This window comes from Anser brachyrhynchus, assembly GCF_964034855.1.
Source record: "Anser brachyrhynchus genome assembly, chromosome: 14".
NCBI lineage: Eukaryota > Metazoa > Chordata > Aves > Anseriformes > Anatidae > Anser > Anser brachyrhynchus.
Window position 1 is genome coordinate 18,396,130 of NC_137709.1, and position 17,808 is coordinate 18,413,937.

At 42.0% G+C, this 17,808-nt stretch overlaps 2 protein-coding genes across 7 annotated transcripts in view; one reads left to right on the forward strand and one right to left on the reverse strand.

Moving 5' to 3' along the window:
* Window positions 1-293: 293 nt before the first annotated feature.
* On the reverse strand, window positions 294-6,021 carry CCNG1 (cyclin G1). 2 transcript variants are annotated; one of them, XR_013939188.1, is made up of 8 exons: window positions 5,786-5,983; window positions 5,143-5,406; window positions 3,880-4,133; window positions 3,211-3,289; window positions 3,019-3,117; window positions 2,598-2,792; window positions 2,266-2,483; window positions 294-1,890 (listed from the first exon to the last, which is right to left on the reverse strand). XR_013939188.1 is itself a non-coding variant. In XM_080555013.1 (7 exons), exons 2-6 carry the CDS (start codon window positions 5,404-5,406, stop codon window positions 2,601-2,603), a joined length of 888 nt encoding a protein of 295 aa, XP_080411139.1. In that variant the 5' UTR covers window positions 5,786-6,021; the 3' UTR covers window positions 294-1,890; window positions 2,598-2,600. The 2 variants fall into 2 exon arrangements, 1 of the variants encoding a protein (XP_080411139.1); XM_080555013.1 differs by lacking the exon at window positions 2,266-2,483 and having other exon boundaries at window positions 5,786-6,021.
* An 82-nt stretch (window positions 6,022-6,103) lies between these two features.
* Window positions 6,104-17,808, forward strand: part of LOC308177538 (uncharacterized protein) — a gene marked incomplete at its 5' end in the record, with an annotated part of 322,880 nt that continues 311,175 nt past the window's right edge. For 3 of the 5 annotated variants that reach the window (XR_013939209.1, XR_013939210.1, XR_013939211.1), the window contains one exon: window positions 8,224-8,873. Coding sequence is in view for 1 of the 5 variants with exons in the window: in XM_080555018.1 (XP_080411144.1) it covers window positions 6,104-6,260 (157 nt within the window). Of the gene's footprint in view, window positions 6,261-8,223; window positions 8,874-14,326; window positions 14,498-14,594; window positions 16,673-17,808 lie in introns of those variants that run through there. The other 2 variants (XR_013939212.1, XM_080555018.1) reach the window with 2 other exon arrangements.

Sequence of the window (17,808 nt, forward strand, 5' to 3'; positions counted from 1 at the left end):
AGTATCAGTTTAACAATGAAAGATGAAGTCACATTTGAACAGTGTAAACTACTTGTCAACTCATCTGTGTAGCTGCTTTCATGTCTCAAAGGTGTTAGAGCAATCACGTCAGCAAGCTGACATAATTTTACCACATTGAGATTTTTCTTGTTTCTTCCCTAGCCCTTCCCCTGCACCCTCAACCTCTTAAAAATATCCTTCCTTACCTCTTGCAGAGACATTTCTCATGTAGTATTTAAGTATAAGCCACTTAATAGCCTTCCTACAACGCTTTATAACAAATTGGAACAAAGTTGCTTGGTTAACCGCATTTCAACGTTTAATTGAAAGGTACATACCTTGACACATGACAATACCAGTAGAATTGCACACTGCATCGTTGTCCATCTCTCCCAGTAAGCTGCCCACCCCTTTGTCTGAGTCACGTGTATGCTTTTCAGAGGCCAGCACAATGCACAGAGAGCACTGGCAGATGGAAGACTCGATTAAATGCTATGCAGTGCAATCATTCCCATGAGTTCACGAGAAAGCTTGATTTGTCCAGTACAGAGCTTTGGTATGAAGTCTTTTGTGAAGAATTTAATTAGTTTAAGATATGCTAAGAATGGTTTACGCATCAGCTATTACCATTAAGGGGACAGGTTTGGTAGGCTAGCATTTAAGCCCACACTATATTCAGATCACTCATTTTCCCCTAAATCCATTTACATGGCATTTATGATCAGCCTACCCCTAAAAGCCTCTGCTCCACAGTGACACAGAATTCAAGAGGTCATTAGCAACATTCCCCCCAACACCTCTATCCATCTCACATCCAATAACACATTCTTATTATTCACTTTCATGTTAGTACCTAAAGCAAGATATGCCTCAAGTACTGACGCGGTCTTCAGGAAAAAAAACAGAGCAGGTGTGTTTCACAAAGCTAATTGTTAAACAGATGAGAGTTGAAACAATCTTCAGTTGTTTCTCACCTCAATTGTTCCTACTTACAGGCCGTTATGGGACTACGGCCCTGTTCCTACTGTGCCTGTAAAATCCATCTGTTCAGCATCAGCATTTACCTCTTGTGTAGCAAAACCTCGCAAGACTAATGGCAGATTTGGGGCAGGTAACTCAGTGGTTTCTCTCCAGCCTTCTTACGTATCATGAAGTTTCTATGCTCTCTCTATCCTTCATAATCTCAGCAAACTACACCTCTTACAAAACACTGACGTTATCAATGCAGTGTTAGTGACTATCTTCTACAAGACAACAAAATCAAGTTTATCCCCCTTGTCCTGCTCCACGTGCTTGACGTGCTCAGTAGGTATCGTAGAGCTTTGTTTTTAATTTGTCTATGTTAAAGGCCAGTACCCTGCCCTGTAGGAACACACAGACACATGACACTTCCAAGCCAGCATGTCAGGTTGACTGACAAGCATTTCCTATTCTCATCAATAGTGAGCAAGATGGTCTTTACTTTGCCTGAGACTGCAGCACTGTGCCACTGCACGTTTTCCTAATGTCCTGTAATCTTTGGAAAGTTGAACCAGATTTTTTTTTTTTTAAATTTAATACACCACCGGTCATCTGCACTTATAGTAAAACAAGGTTAGACTACACAAGCTGCTCTACAAACTCTAAGGTGTTAAATTCCTTCTATCAGTATTGTGGTTTTTCACTGTTTGGATAGTAAATGGTCTAATAAGACCAAAAACTGACACTGATTGTTGTTGTAATCATCATGGAAAAGAACACATTCACTGCAAGGATTTTTAGTCTGAAATGTTACTATTTCCATGTGAGTTGGGTTCTTCATTATTAAGATCATGTTTCAGACTTGGTTTCTCAAATCTTCATCTGCCTGTGAACTAGGTCACAGGATGGTTCTCTCATTTTATTGTATTCCTGTACAAACAAACAAACACAAAAGACAGTCAACTCAAGGACTCGACAAGAACCAAATAAAGCATCAGACTTGAACACAGCAAGACAACAGCAATACAGCTGTTAAATAAGATTTGCAGCCCTTGGAATTAAAGCCTAGATAAGGAATTAGTTCACGATTTCCACAGTTAATAAACTGCAACATGCGTAACTGAATTACAGCTTTTAGAGTTTACTAAACAGACAGTTATACAAATAAAACTGTATGCAACTGTCCTCGTTTTATCTGGTTTCAGTGAACTATTGCAAGAGACAGATTCTAATAGGCAACTGTTTACTCTTAGCAGATTACTTTTTATGATAGAAGCAAGCTTAATTTTTCCTCTGCCTTTTTACCAGTTTCACTCCACATTTTAGTTTGAATGAGGTCCCAATGTCTGTAGAACACATTTCTGCTCCCACAGCACACCAAAGGATCAGTTCCTTCTCCAGTATTCATGTATTATGTTGCCACTTCTTTAGGTACAGCACTGGCTCAAGCATGAACACGAGAACAGACCAGCCTCTACATGACAGGCCTACTATGTTTAAGTTACACATCTCCAACAGGTTACCTATACAGAATAAGAAACTTTGAGGTAGTTAACAGCTAAGCACTTCTATATTATCAGAAGCTGATTTTACATGTATGAGCTGGTATTTTACTATTGGATAAAAAATTATTTTACCTATTATGAGCTGGTCTCTGGAATTGTAGGAAGGTGTGTTATTCTGTAATAGCTATGTTTAAGCTGCCGCGCTGTACGTCCAGACACAATCCATTTTAATTTCTGGACGTTTGGTTTCGAACACTTGCTCGAGGAATATTCTGTAAGGCACTTTAACACCAATTCCTTCCAGAAGGTCAACTCTCTGTTGTTCATCTAAATAGCAAGACAGAATCCCATGTCAGTAACTCGTTAAATCCTTATTTTACATGTGCGTTTTTAGCTGCTTCACATAAGACAGGAAGCAAGAGGTTGCAAGCCAGATGGCAGAATGAAAAGAGGAATACAAAGAGAGAAACCAGTATGCCAACCGACCTCCCCTTTACTCAGTGAGTTATCCCCTGCATGCATTTACATCCTGTAAAACAATATCCATACATACCTTGGAATGCAGCTGCAGAAATTCCAATGCCTCTGTCAATTCCAGTAGTTTTTGTTCTTCTATCTCTAGTGCCATAATAGACAATGCCAAGACAGAAGGCTGGAGAAGACAGAAGAGGAAATGTGACATTTTTGAACTGTGATTTTTTAAGCTTCAGTACTCTTATTTTCTATGTGCTTTCAAGATGTTTACCTTGGCTTTAGAAAACATAATTCTGCAGTGACATGCCTTAAGCTGTGTCTCAAGTCTCTCAAGATTAAGGTATTTTCTCCTATAAGGAAAACAAATGAGTCAGTGTTGCACAAGAATGCAAACTTGATCAAGACAGTACCACTCTGGAAACTGAGAAGTGGTGAGAATGTTCTTTAGATAAAGAAGGGCCTCTTTTGTACCAGAAGATCTAGAGTTTCAAACAGGTGCTCAGTTTTGGCAGTCAATGTCAAAAATAAATCTTGTGTTACACTGGGGAAAATTCTATCATCAAAATAGGCTGGGCAACAAGGACTTTTAAGGCTAACTAGCAAACAAAACTCCTTTCTGAAATCAGATTTTGATATCTTTGCAATGAGGCTCTACTTAGTGCAGCGTAAGTACAAATTTTTTATACCATCATTGATGAACAAGCTTGTTTTGGGGCTTAGAGAACACTCTTTAGATCACTTTACACAAACAACATTTCAAGTTAAAGTAATATTACACCACAGATACTCACATGATATTTACCAATAAGAGGGTTGGGTTTATTTATTTATTTTAAGAGTATCAAAAGGCCAATTGCTTGAGTAATATTCCCTGGTTATTTTTCTACATAGGCTTCCTGATCATCTGCAGTCATAGCAAAGTAAGTTTTAGATATTTTACCTTTCACAGCTTAAGTTCTCATGAATGAGCGAATGATATAGTTGTAGAAACTGGAAGGCTGTTGTAGCTTTGACTTTCCAAGACAGCTTCTCCAATACAATTTTCTCCATTCTCATCATATCAGAAACAGTGAACCTATACTGGCTTATTCGAATCAAGTCAGTGGCTAAGGGAACATTTCTCTCTTCCTCTGTTGCTTTCACAGCCAAATAGAAGCAGCTGAGTCCAACACAGCCTAGGTGTTTAGGCTGTACCTAAAGAGAAGTCAATTTGTCTCGTTACTTTCAAAGAGGGACATTTTTGATCAGTAATTTCAACACCTAAGCACCAAAGTAGAGTCACCAACATATTTTAGGAAAACATTATGGGTGTTTTTTTTTTTAAATGCTGAAGCAATTAGACTTCTTTATCCACATACATTTTAATCTTTAACTAAATGAAGAGACCTTTACAAGCAACAAATTCTGCTTCATTAATCTGAAGAACAACATTGCAGAAAAATATATTTTTACTGAGAACTAGTTTCTTAATGACGTTCTGTAATAGCCTAATCAGAAGCTTTTAGGACCTACAGTGTTGTACATATTGGCATATGCCAGTATCTTTTTTAACCTTTTCTATATACATAAACTCATTACAGTTATTTTTTTAAACAGATTTTGAATTCAGAAGTATTATGCTCCATCTATTTTTTCTTTTTTTTTTTTTTAGGATGTACTAACATTCAAGTAAAACAAGCATTTGTTCTTGACCCAATAGAACAGTAGCAATCCTAGTTCATTAGACGATTAACAACCTGTCAGCATGCCACATACATGCAGTAGAATGGAGTGCTAGCTGAATACTCATTTTACTAGAGTAATAAATGCTGAACAGCATCAAGCCTCTTGATATACATGAGACTCACTGGTAGGTTTTAACAGCAGTAGAATGAAAAGTAATCTAAGATGTTCTTGTATAAGTGCAACAGGCAAGACAGTCTGTCTTGATCTAACCCATTAATACCGCCTGCATTTCCAAGCCTAAGGGCATCCTCAAGTTGGAACAGATGCCTTCTTCCTTTTCTTTGTCAGAGGAAACAACGTTCTTACTGCTAAAATCCAAACAGCAGAAGCCATTTTTTTAAGTTCTTGTGCAATCAGGATCTATGAAAGCAGCTTAACCTTTAGCCAGCTGAAAGCAAGACATGCTAACTTAAACCAAGAGCAAGGTTGCAACGAGCAAAAGCTGATGCCTGGAAGCTTATACCTTGAAACGCCATACCTTCATTTTTGACAAGAACCTATCTAAGAAATTCACAGCTAGCGAAAACGTCTCCGTGTGGAAGCCGAAGAACTGAGTTAAGCTGAGGAGATCTTTCACTTCAAAGTCTCTCAGGCGGGCAGTCATTCGGAGGCCATTATCGTGGGCAGCTTCGATGAGTCTCAGGCCAGAGGCCTTGGGCTGACACCTCAGCTCCTGCTCCAGCAGGGCCGTCAGCTGGTACAGCAGCTCCTGCGCTTCGGTAGTCACAAGCGTTTCGATCATCTGCGAGGGAAAACAAGCGTCAGCGCATCCAGCAGCTAACACCGCGGACCTACGGTCCCCTCGGGACTGGGCCTGACACCCCTCGTTCCGCGCGGGCCCTGCCAGCCCCCTAACGGGCGTTCTTCAACCCCAGCCCCCCCGGCGCTCCCCGCACCCCTCAGCAGCGCCGCAGCGGGGCAGCAGCCGCCGGATCCCCGCACCGCGCAGGCGCCAGCTCCGCGGGACAAGCCCGGGCCCGTCCCCCCTCGCCTCAGGGGGCTCTCCCGGGCGGCGGCTCGGGCTGCCCGCTGCACGGCGGGGGGAACGGCCGCGGCGGCACCCGCCCCACCGCCCCGACCAGGCGCAGCCCGCACCCCGGGGGTCCGGCCCGCGCCCGTACCTTGATCCCCGCCTCGCTGCTCCCGTCTATCAGAGGAAGGGCCCGAGGTGGTGTCGCCCGCCCCGAGCAGCGCGGACCGGCGCGGATCAGCGCGGCGCGGCACCCACCCGCCGGCACGACCCCCAGCACGCCATGCAGCCGCGCACGGCGCCCACCGCTCCGCTGTGCTGCGCTGCGCTCCGCCGGGCAGGGGGCGGGGCTGCGCGCTGACGGACTGACACGCAGCCTAATCACGGAGCGCGCACGGCTGGAGGGGCGGGGCGCCTCTTAAGCCGAGCGGGGCGGGCGCCGCGGCGCCCTCTGGTGGTGCACCACAAGATGGCGGGCGGGGCCTCACAAGATGGAGGGCGGGGCCTCCTCAGGTGCCACCGCCCCCGCTCCCCGCCGAGGGCGGCTGGGCAGCGCGTGGAGATCCGGCCTCGCCGCGGTTCCGTGCTGTGGCCACGGAGGTGCGTGCCGTGTGCCCCTAGCCGCGGTAAGCCCCGGCTCCCTCCTGAGGCGGCTGCGCCTTTTTTGTGGTTTATAACACTCTCCTGTCCCTCGGAAATATTTACGTTGGCATCCCTGTGGTAGGTCAAAATTAACTGAGAGACTGGACTCCCTTAGCCTTTTGCTTAAAGCAGCCTGAATCGGCAAGCTTCAGGTGGTCCCTTTCAAAATACACTCCCCCTCACTTCCCATGTTTGTTTATATTTGTCTGGTTGAGTGGGATAACCATCGGCCTTCTGCTGAGGGAACGGCCAGGAATTACTGAGGTGAAGGGTTGAAGTGAGAGTAGAGCCTGCAGAAGATACAATTCTTGCTGTGGGTAGCAGGTCATGTCCTGTATAACTTTTTTTTTTTTTAATTCCTTGTTAAGACATGGTAATGTTACCTGGAAAAGGCATGTTATTGCTGAAAAACACTTCAAATTGTTTAATAATATTCAGAGCAGAACATATTCCACTTAAGAACTGCCTTTAGGACAAGTAAATGGAATTGCTTAGTATTGAAGAGCTTCTGCTTAAAGCCCTAATTTTTTTTTCTTCAACTGATGTTTCATTATCTCATACTTAATGGGAATTGAATGTCAGTATTCTATAAAAGACGAGAAATGGGGAAGGGCAATATTTTGCCGATTGACGATGGGTACCGTGTCTTTTAAATTGGTCAAAGGTGATTACTATGAATTGTGTGAGAGGCTTAAAATTCTTTTGAGATGTGAACTGACATTGCCTGTAATGCAAGGAGCTTTTAGGAAGGCTAACTTCATGTATCTGATCTTCTGACTCCTCACAGAAAATACATGTTGATAAATGACTAATAAATGAGGTGGTGGACAGCCCTGAACTTCTTTCACATTACATATATAAATGTTCAAGTAATATCTGTCTCACAGATGGGAGGAAGTTCTCTGAATTTCAGAAGGTCTTCAGAGCTCACTTGTAGTTAGTCCTTCTGTTTTTCAGAAATTCCCTCAGGAAGTCCCAATATTTTAGTACTCCCTAGGTGATCATAGAATCATAGAATGGCCTGGGTTGAAAAGGACCTTAAAGATCATCTCGTTTCAACCCCCCTGCTCTGGGCAGGGTTGCCAACCACTAGAGCAGGCTGCCCAGAGCCGCATCCAGCCTGGCCTCGAATGCCTCCAGGGATGGGGCATCCACAACCTCCCTGGGCAACCTGTTCCAGTGCCTCGCCACCCTCTGAGTGAAAAGTCCTCCTAATTTCCAACCTAAATCTCCCCTGTCTTAGTTTAAAACCCTTCCCCCTTGTCCTATCACTACCAACACATGTAAACAGGCATTCCCCCTCTTGTTTATACGTGCCCTTCAAGTACTGGAAGGCCACAATGAGGTCTCCCTGGAGCCTTCTCTTCTCCAAGCTAAACAACCCCAGTTGCCTCAATGTTTCTGCATAGGAGAGGTGCTCCAGCCCTCTGATCATCTTAGTGGCCCTCCTGTGGACCCGTTCCAAGAGCTCCACATCCTTCTTGTGCTGGGGATCCCGGGCCTGCATGCAGTATTCCAGGTGTGGTCTCACAAGAGTAGAGGGGGACATTCACCTCCCTCTCCCTGCTGGCCACCAGTTTTTTAATGCAGCCCAGGACATTCTTGGTCTTCTGGGCTGCAAGTGCACATTGCTGGCTCACGTCCAGCTTCTCATCCATCAGGACCCCCAAGTCCTTCTCCACAGGGTTGCTCTCAAATTCTTCTTCTCCCAGTCTATATAAATACCTGGGATTGCCCCAGCCCAAGTGCAACACCTTGCACTTGGCTTTTTTGAATCTCATTAGGTGCTCATGGGCCCACTTCTCCAGCCTGTCCACGTCCTTCTGGATGGCATCCCTTTCCTCTATAGTATCGACTGCACCGTTCAGCTTGGTGTCATCTGCAAACTTGCTGAGGGTGCACTCAATTCCATCATCTATGTCGTTGACAAAGATGTTGAAGAGCACTGGACCTAAGACCAACCCCTGAGGGACACCACTTGTGACCGGCCTAGTGATAGCTACCCTGAGAAAGAAAATATGTTTTTTCTTCAGTGAAGTCTATCAGCTTGTCTGTTGTTTAAAAAAATTCCTAAAAGGAAGGCTGAATGACTAATTTAACCTTTAGTCAGCTTCTCTGCCACCCCTCCTAGCTAGCTCTGCTGATACAACCGAACACACAAGTCAGGGTCTTTCTCTGCATCTTTTGTTTCCAAAGATGTTTCTTTTACACTTGTTCTAAGCATTACTGGCATTACTTCTGAAATGCTTTCTGACTTTTTTTTTTTTCTTTTTTAATGGAGGAAGGATGAGCTGCACTTCTAATTGTGGCAAATTTCAAACAGCCAACACCTGTTCTCGGCAATGTTTTGCCCACCCCTGTAGCTCAATGTTTTCTGTTTAGCAATCATAAAAATAAATAAATGTATTTACTCACATAAAACAGATGGGCTGACAGATGTGATACTAATACAGCTGTTGTTCACAGCAGGGTATTTTTGTTAGTCAGGGGCATGCCTTATATAGTTGCACCCTAATAACAATGAACTGCAATCTGGTGTGTGTAAGTTCTGGCCCCTGCTACCTGAAATGAATGATATGGTGGATTTACTCTGGGAGGTAGGTCTTTGCATTACAGCTGCAAGAAATTGCAGTTGTTTTCATTATCTTTATGTGTCTTGGATTAATGCTGTGAAACTACTTTCTCCTTAATGCAGACTGTGGAAAATAAAGATTAGTTGCAAGAGATTTTTGTTCAGTAATGAGAACTATGTTTACTTTTCACTATTTAGAAATGTTGGCTAAATGCAAATGAGAGCACTACGTGTATCTGTTTTGGAAACATTTGGAAAAAGACGAAGCAATATTCTTCCCAGAAGTGCAATACAAATTTAGTCTTCCCAAATGACTACAACAAAGACTTTTTTTTTTTTTCTTTCTTCTCCTCCTTCATCAAAGTTATATACTTCTACAGGCCATTTATCAGTTTAGGATACTTGAGAGGGGACTACAGTATAATTCGATTGATTTAACTTCAGGATCCCATTTGTTAGAACATGGATCTAAGTTATGCTGAAATCTTATATGTCATAAGGCTTAAAATGATACAGGTTTCTGTTTCATCTCTTGATACGCCTGTCAGATATCCAAGGGACCCAGGACCTAGTGCTGCTGCTGGTCTCTTTCCTTGGTTCTAGGGGCCAATAACTGCTTTTCCTATTTTGTTTGAGCCTTTTCATTGCTCTTCAGAGAATACAGTTTGAAGGGAAGCCTGGCAGGGGTACATGCCGATTCTTGGTTCTGCCTTCTTGCTCAGGACATGTGAAGATCTGATAGACTTTTTGCATGCTCCTTTAAAGTAAAAATGTTTGCAGTTGAGCACTGAACCACACTTTTTACTTCAACCTGAGATTAGTCTGTCTGTTGTTCTGAGATAAGCTTTGGAACCTTTGTTAATTGATAGGTGGCATCCTTGTTTTTATACAATGTAAGTAATTCATGTAAAGAGGAATTGGGAACAGCCACTGTAACTGCAGTGCTTCTACATACTGAGATAAAAATGCTGTTAGAAATCATGTCATCACATGCCATGCCATACCACAGTGCTGCACAAAGCTGTATCTGCAGGACTTCATGGTTAGTTACAACAACAGAGCTGCTTACCCACGTAACAATAACACAGCTTATAAAACTTAGGCACATCTGAGTAACATCTGTATCAAAACACTTTTCTTTATTAACAAATGCTTTCTATCTGCCGCTTATGCTTCTTTAAAAGGTAACCTACTCCTTCAAGAGATTTTTCTAAGTGTGCGTTGAACTTACCATGCTCTATATTGTTCTTTGGGCAACTCTCTCATTGCTTTTTAGTTCAGAAGTCTTGTTTCCCTTCAATTACTGTTGCCTGTATACATTAAGGCATACAGTTACTTATCTTCCTTCCTTGGTGTTTTGTCATTCTGCACTTGGAAGTACAAAGTAATGGGTTTTTAACCTGGGCTATGTGAACTGATAAAATCCTTATTCCAAAGGAAGCGATATAGTAGCAACTCTTACGTGAACATAGAGTACACACAGATGCAGATCTGACTGTGTGATGTGAACTGCCTTCCTGCTAAATATAGCTAAGCAGTATGATTTATTGCTTTGCTATGGAAAAGAGACACTTTGCCTTAGTTCTCAAATGATTTAAAATTGGAAGCTGACATAAGCGTCAAAGACTTCCCTCCCCTGGGTGGCTGTTGCTAGTCCTCTATGCTCTGCATCTTGCTGTGCCGTGCTGCCAAGTGCGGGCCTCCCCCAGCGTGTCTGTGCAGTGCTCCAGGTGCAGCGTATCTATGTCTGAGCGGTGTGTAGGCAGTGTTTGTTGTTAGCCATCAAACCCTGTAGCACATCTCTGGGGTTTTCTTGTACTTTAACGTTTTTCTGCACTGATACTCCTCCTGTCTTACAGTAGTCTTTCTCTGTCACAAAAATTTCTTCCATGTACGTTATATGTTCAGAGTCCTTACAGATGGTAGCTTTTCTTTCCCTTTACTTTCTTATCAGATAAGAGGTGACAGGAAGATAAGATGACTTGCACAAGTGGTTCAGTATGTTCATGAGAGAACAAGAGTAAACATTGGAGTTCTGTGTGTGCCAGACTGTGCTATTATCTACCTGCTTCTCATAGTCACTTCCCTGAAGACCTTATCTTTCCCTAAGGAGAACCAACTTCTTCTAAACTCTGTGCAGCAGTTGGACAACTGGTCAAGTTTTGACCATGTGAACACAACAAAAGAATATTTAAATGCTGAAAGTAAGCTTTTTAAAAATTTATTTATTTATTTTTAATTTGGTAAACAGGACTGAAACTGTCAAATGAGGGCAACAAATGCTGTCAGTACATTGCTACGTAAGGCACTACAGATTGATAATTGTTTTCTTCATCACAAATGTTGGATACAAGGGCCAAAGACTTCCTTCTGAGCAGCATGGTGAACGAGCTGCTGTGCCTGGCAGTTCTGCTTAGGAGCTGCTGTAAGAGTTCAGCACAGATACAATATGAATTAGGTCACGAATATCTATCTGCAGGGGCACAAAATTCTTTGTTCCTACTAGCTACAGAGATAAAATTCTCAAGCGAGACTTATTTCAACTGTTGCTGGTGTAGTGAATGGCTTATGTGAACTCTGTAGCTGGTTGTCTCTACAGTACTGGCTAACTTGACTTTGCTTGGCATTTATTTGAGAGAAGCCTTTATCTCATTTCTTTATAGTTCAGAAATCTTGTTTCTTTTCAATTTATGTTGCCTGCAAAAATCTAAGGCATGTAGATACTTATTTCTCCACCAGTGTTTTTAATGCTTAAATGCAGAGATGTTTTTAATTTAGCTCATGGGGGGGGGGAAAAAAAAAGCTAAAATCTTGTGTTGCTTCCAATATATTTGAGAGAATAAGGTGAATTTAATTGACACTACAGAGCAAAACCATCTGCCTGTCCACATCCTTTATGCCAAGTTTGTTAAAAAAAAAGACTTGCAGGTGCATTTGCAGCACCAGTGGAGATGGATCCTCCTTCCCCGGAGAGCCCCCGAGCATGGATGGGAGGTGCAGCCGCCTGAGCCAGTTGGTGTTTGCATCATAAGCCCAGGAGCTGGGGCTTTCTCCTGCCTCCTGCTGCGGCTGCCTGCTGAGACAGCCAGGAGTGAAGGGAAGCAAGACTGAAGCGTTCAGTTTCCAACTGTTTCAGGATGTGGTTTCAAAACTATACTTTTCTGAGCTTTTAAAGCCTTTACATGACTTTTCTCTCTCACTATAGCTCTTGCTGTAGTTCTTCTCTAATATCAATATATCCACCCAGAAGAGGAGTTTTAAAAAATGTTGCATCATAGCTTTCCTACACAAAACTTCTGTGGCTGTCTTGAATGTCTGCTTTCTTTTAACTTTCTTTTTTTAACTTTTTTTTTTTAACTTTCTTTTAACTTGTCATTACAAGGCAGCCAAGGTCAGGTAAAATCTGTGTCGTGTCATTCCATTGCTTTCCCTCTTCCTGCTTCCTGTTCCTTTGCTTGCACCTACGTGCAGGAGGTGGTCAGTAAACGCTTGTATTGCCATGGGATGAGAAATAAGGCAGAATGACGGTCAGGTTTTTAGCAGAAACTGACATCTAATTCTTAGCAGACCTAGCGTGGCAGTGGGATCCTAAACGACCACTAGGTGTCCTTGCCAGCACAAGGAGAGGAGGATTCCTGTGTGTGACAGAGGAAGCAGTATTCCAAGTAACTCACTGTTTCATTAGGCAAGGAAACGCTCCAGGGGGTACAGCAGGTTGTTGCCGTATCAGGGGCTTTTTAGGGTAGCCAGTTGGCCGAGAGCAAGATCGAAGCAGCTGTTAGCCTCTGTTCCTCTAAAAACAGTGATTCAAAATCGACGTTGAAAGCACCTTGGGCACCTTCCCCCTTTGTGTGTTGACCGCTGTCATGGCCAGAGCTCAGTGTTGGTGTCACACAAGGAGGGGAAGAGGAGGGAGAGCTTGCCTGTGCAGCTGTGCTCCTTCATGTGAAGGAGTGTAAGTGTAAAACTGAGAGCGACTGTTTTGTGCATCAATTAGTCTTATTGTCTTATTTACTAAATATATTTGTCAAAAGCTGTATTCATCCTGTTTCCTCCCTTTGTACCTATCACTGGTTTATTATCGCTTTCTTTCGTTCTCCCTATGGTTTACCTTTAGAAATTAATAAAAGTTTGTTTTATTAGAAGAAACTTTGTACTTTAGAAAGCTGCAATGATTAACATGAAAGATAAGACCAGAAAAAAAACTTGGTTAGAGATGTAGAGTTTAAGAAAAAATGTATTTTGCATACTAAGTGCTTGGATTTCTAGAAGGCTCAGTGGAAATCAGCATGAGGGAACTTGAGAGAGTCGTTGGATGCAAAGGTGGGATGTCCAAAATAGTGTGTCTAACTGCCCCTCTGAAACACCCTTCACTTAAATAGGATCCAGCTTTTCTGTTTCTACTTGCTATATATATAACTTTTTTCCTCAGACATTTGCTTACTACTGGTGAATACATCTATAAATGAGGGTCACACAAAGGATTTTTAATGACCTTGATTTGTATCTTGAGTAGAAAAGAAAAAGTTATTTGTTTAAAAATGAAGGTGGAAGCATCAGTCCCACATCTCAAGCCACAGCCCTTCCAAAAGAAAACAGATTGGCTGTCTCTGCTATAAACTCTTAACTACAAATCAATCTGTTGCTACTCTGATATTCCTGTATAATTGCCCATGAATGCAAACTCAAGTACTTCAAGTATTCACAGATGCAGAACATCAGAAATAAAGATTGTAGTAAATCAGACCTCATGAATATGCATTTTTTTGTTGCCAGTAAATAATCTGAGTTATCTAAATTAAAATTCAAAATTATATATTGAGGAAAGGAAGTGTTCTTCTTTTTAAGAGTTGGAAAACATTTGCAGTAGTCTTCCTGCCATTACTATGCACATAATAATCATCTGAAGCAAATGATACTTCTTTTTATGCTGCTTGTTTTAAATAGCTTTTATTTCTTAAATTGGTGTTAAAAATAGCCTGAGAACTCTAACGAGCGGTGGGCTGTGGACCTGATTGGAAGCCACTGACAGCAGCTGGAACCTCTGGCCCATTTTATGTTCTCATGATAATGGTTCTGGACTGAAGCAGCACTAAGGAAAACCCGTTCATGTCCATTAAATGCAATGATACAGGTGTTGATTAAAAGCATTCCTAAGACCTAGACACTTAGAAAGTAGAAGCCCGAAGTGCCTTAATCAGTGCAAGTTGTTAATATCCGTGCTACTTGGGCAGCAGCTGTGACAAGTGGCTTGCTCCAAGGTGCCACACTTGTTACACTAAAGTACCTGAAGCAAGTGCACACTCTCCAGCTGCTCTGCAGTCTGCTGGGTGGGTGGAAGATGCTTCAAGTGGGTGGCAGCACAACTTGAGGGCACCACTAACTGCTTCTGTGCTGCAGCTCTTCCCTGTTAGTTCTGGCAGGTATGCGATAGAGGATTAAGACTGGATAGTTAAGGGTGTACTCCTGCTCTTCCAGGTGTCTTTGGTGGTTGCCATGCTTGAGGCAAGGCTGTCCTGGTTTCTCCTCAATGGGTCTGCTGGCTGAAGGCTCGCCCATACCTGCGTATCAGCTGCAGCAGGCTGAGGAGTGTGCTGGTCCTGGGACCACTGCCAGGCAGGCAGTGAGCCTGCCATGGAAGCAGAGCAGGTACTTGTGGGAGTGACATCTTCACCCGTCTTTTATTTAACCCATCTATATGTCTTTCAGACGTCTGTACAAATGCCTGTTTAATTTCCACTGTCAGGGCGCTGAGAGCACCAGCAGGTCGTAATGACGCAGACCAGCCTCACCTGGGATTTCCATCCCCCCAACTCCCTGCACATGGACCCAGGAGCCTCATTTAAGCTCAGAACTGCAGTGTAGGAAGCACTATGGTCATGCAGACCTGGTGATTTGGGTTTCCACGCTGACCCTAGGCTTGTGTTGGCACCTCTCACCTGTCTGTTAACCACAGGACTGGTATCGGAGTCCTTGGCTGCCACCAGCCCCATCCTGCTCCCTGGGTGATACTAGTGGGGGTCCTGCCCTGCCTGTGCTGCGGCTGTCCCCAGCTTCTGGCTTGTCCTCCCTGGTGTGGTGAGGCTGCCCCCTGGTTTGTGAATCTTTATGAATTCATCCTTAAAATTGCTGTCTGATTTTACCAAAAGATCTGTGTCCTTTCCACTTCACTGTTTAGAAAAACCTTGTATTAAAGGGAAAAGTCCTATGCATCTTATAAACAAAAGAGCTTTTGTGTAAAACAGGTTTTTGTGATAAATTCTTAGTACTTTTTAGCATCCAGCTCTCATCATTCTCCTGTATGTTAAGTGATATTCACAATTCCCCTATGTGTTTTTCTTTAGCAGTTTGAAACAAACAAACAAACAAACCCAAACCTATACACTTGCCCAAATATATTGGGCCTTTTTTTTTTTGTAAGCCATCCTGGACAAAATCAAATGTTGATAATAAACAGGTAGAGGACAGACCCTATAACTGAGTGCTTTGGAGCCTATAAACCTGTTGTTGTTATCAGCTAGAGGTATTCGTGCTGTAGTATAAAACCAATTATTTTGTGTTGAGTTACAAACAGATACTGACTTGCCTGAACAATATCAGGAAGCACTGCAACACTGCCGCCTTAATTAAAAAAAAAAAGTCTATATGTAGAATCTAAGACATAGGGAGTAGGAAATAATGTTTTGTTTTCTCTGTGGAAATAGACCTCTGTATATAATATCACCCTCTTCTCAAGACAATTATTTAAGTTAATGCTGGCTTTTCACTCTTTTATCATGTGATGCTCTGTGACTATAGCTTCAGAATTAGGACAAGGTTTCTTGAAACTATTTTTGCTGGAATTCTTATAAGAGAAAGATCACTGTCATCTTTTTTATCTTAAAAAATAATAAATAAATATATATATATACATATATAAAAATCCTGGAAACGTCCCTCTCATTTTCTGTTGTTTCATATGCAGTTCAGATCCCACACATGAGGAGAATCAGGGTTTTGATTACAGTTGTCAGTTATGTTGTGCTTGCTTGCTCATTGCAATAACTGTTGTTTTGAGTTAATTCATTAGCATTGTTGTAAACAAGTGCACATGAGAAAAGAAAGGGAAATAAAAGGAGAGAGGTGAAGCCTCCCTAGTACATGTGAAACACTATATGACACTTACTTTGTCTGCTGTGACTTCTTTACTGAGGCTTGTTATATCAAATGTGTCAGAGGAGAGAGTAAAAACCTTTTGGCTGGATTCAAGTGTGAGTGCTTGTGCATATGGCCTGGGAGGCTCAAGAGACAAGTTTCTCAGCCATTGGGACCTGCTTCTTTGCAAGTTTCTTCATAACTTTAAGTCCAGCATAGGCATGGGAAAACTGTGATTCTAATTTCAAAGGCCTTGTTTAAGCTCATATAGATCCAGGTTCTCAAAGGTATTTATATATCTAGCTCTAAATGTAAAGGATTTAGTTGTCTGAATTTCATTTGAGAAGAAAGGCCATAAGGTTCATAGGGTGATGTCCTATAGTCCTGACACTGATACATTAAGGACCGTGATTTGACTGAAAATTGAGCAATAGATTAAATGACTTCAAAAGTTTCCTGTGACTTTTGCTTTCCATTGCATTCTTCAGCCTTTAAAACAGAACTCTGCAAGCCAAAAAACGAAAGGTAGCGTGCTGCACTATTCCTTGCTATAAATCAAAAGGGAGAAAGTCACTTGGCCAGACTGAACATGTACATTTTGACACTTCCCATAAACACCAAAACCTGTAATGGATATAGAAGTTGTAATTAAGTCTTGCTTGATGTTCTTATACTGCTCCTAGTCAAACATCCATTCTGTGATTCCTTTTCCTCTTATGTTAATGAAGAGAATTTAAAATGTTAACAGGATAGCTAGATTTTCAAACTGGAACACTTCTTACTGTATACTTAAGTGAAACTGCCAAGTGAAGCAGACTATTGCATGGTTTTCCACCTTGATTGCAACGATAATGCACAAAACATAGTTTTGGGTAGGGATAATAGCAATCTGTTAGCTTTACTAGTGTATTTGAATATCATGTAATCCAAATGCTCCAAATGTCTCTTGCATTTAGCTAGTGTCTGATTTGTATGCTTGCTGATGTTTATTGTGATCTATGCAAGTTATTTTAAATCAATGAATTACAAAAACAATCTTATTTTCCCCAAAAGGTATTTAAGTTGAAAATTATTTAGAAAATTTCTTTGCTGTTTGACACTCCTCTTCCCCAGCCTTGAAGACATTCAACAGACATCATGAAGAAGTAGTATGTACAAGCTGTCCTTGCAGAAAATGGTGTGGGATATGAAATTTTGGGGGCTGTTGTGGGAAATTGGTAACTACACGCAGTCCTCAGCTCTTCATTGTTACAACTTCTCTGCCCTTAATTTTTAGCTAGATATTTCCTCTCAATTTGAGAAGATTCAGGATTACTTCTCTAGGAAGAGCATCATCAGCTGGTTTCAGAACACAAAGTGATTCCTTGAATAGACTGGGGAAGCTGAGACTAGAGACTTGTAATTACTAATAAGGCTGCAAAGGTGTGCATGTTTATTTTTATTCACTCTGTGACGAGTAGTCTATGGACAGTGTGTTTTGTTCACAGAGAACTATTTGAATATTTTAGTCATTACAAGACAGTATGACATCAATTTTTTTCGGTTTGTTTGCAGACAAAATCTTTCAAGTGGCTATGTGGATGCTGTACTGTTGATCTAGCCCTACTGGTAACAGGCTGATTGTTCTGGACTAGCCGTGATCACCAATTTGTGGATACTATTGGTTATATCTTAATATAATAGAAATATGTGGTTTGTTGTCTTATACTGGCCCACAGAGAGCTCTTGTATTTTATGGCCTAATATATCTACTGAGATTTTTGTGGTATTAACTGAGATTGAAGCATCTCCAGTGGCTCAAGTTGGTTCAAATCCAGAAATTCTTA

Bases quoted from the DNA above. Each gene is read 5' to 3' on its own strand.
- CCNG1 (XM_080555013.1), bottom strand. From the start codon at position 5,406: ATGATCGAAACGCTTGTGACTACCGAAGCGCAGGAGCTGCTGTACCAG. The intron at 3,290-3,879 runs GTAAAATATCTA...TTTTCCTTATAG, and splicing joins GAGAACTTAAGCTGTGAAAG to GAGAAAATACCTTAATCTTG. The intron at 2,793-3,018 runs GTATGTATGGAT...CTTGCTATTTAG, and splicing joins TTCTGCAGCTGCATTCCAAG to ATGAACAACAGAGAGTTGAC.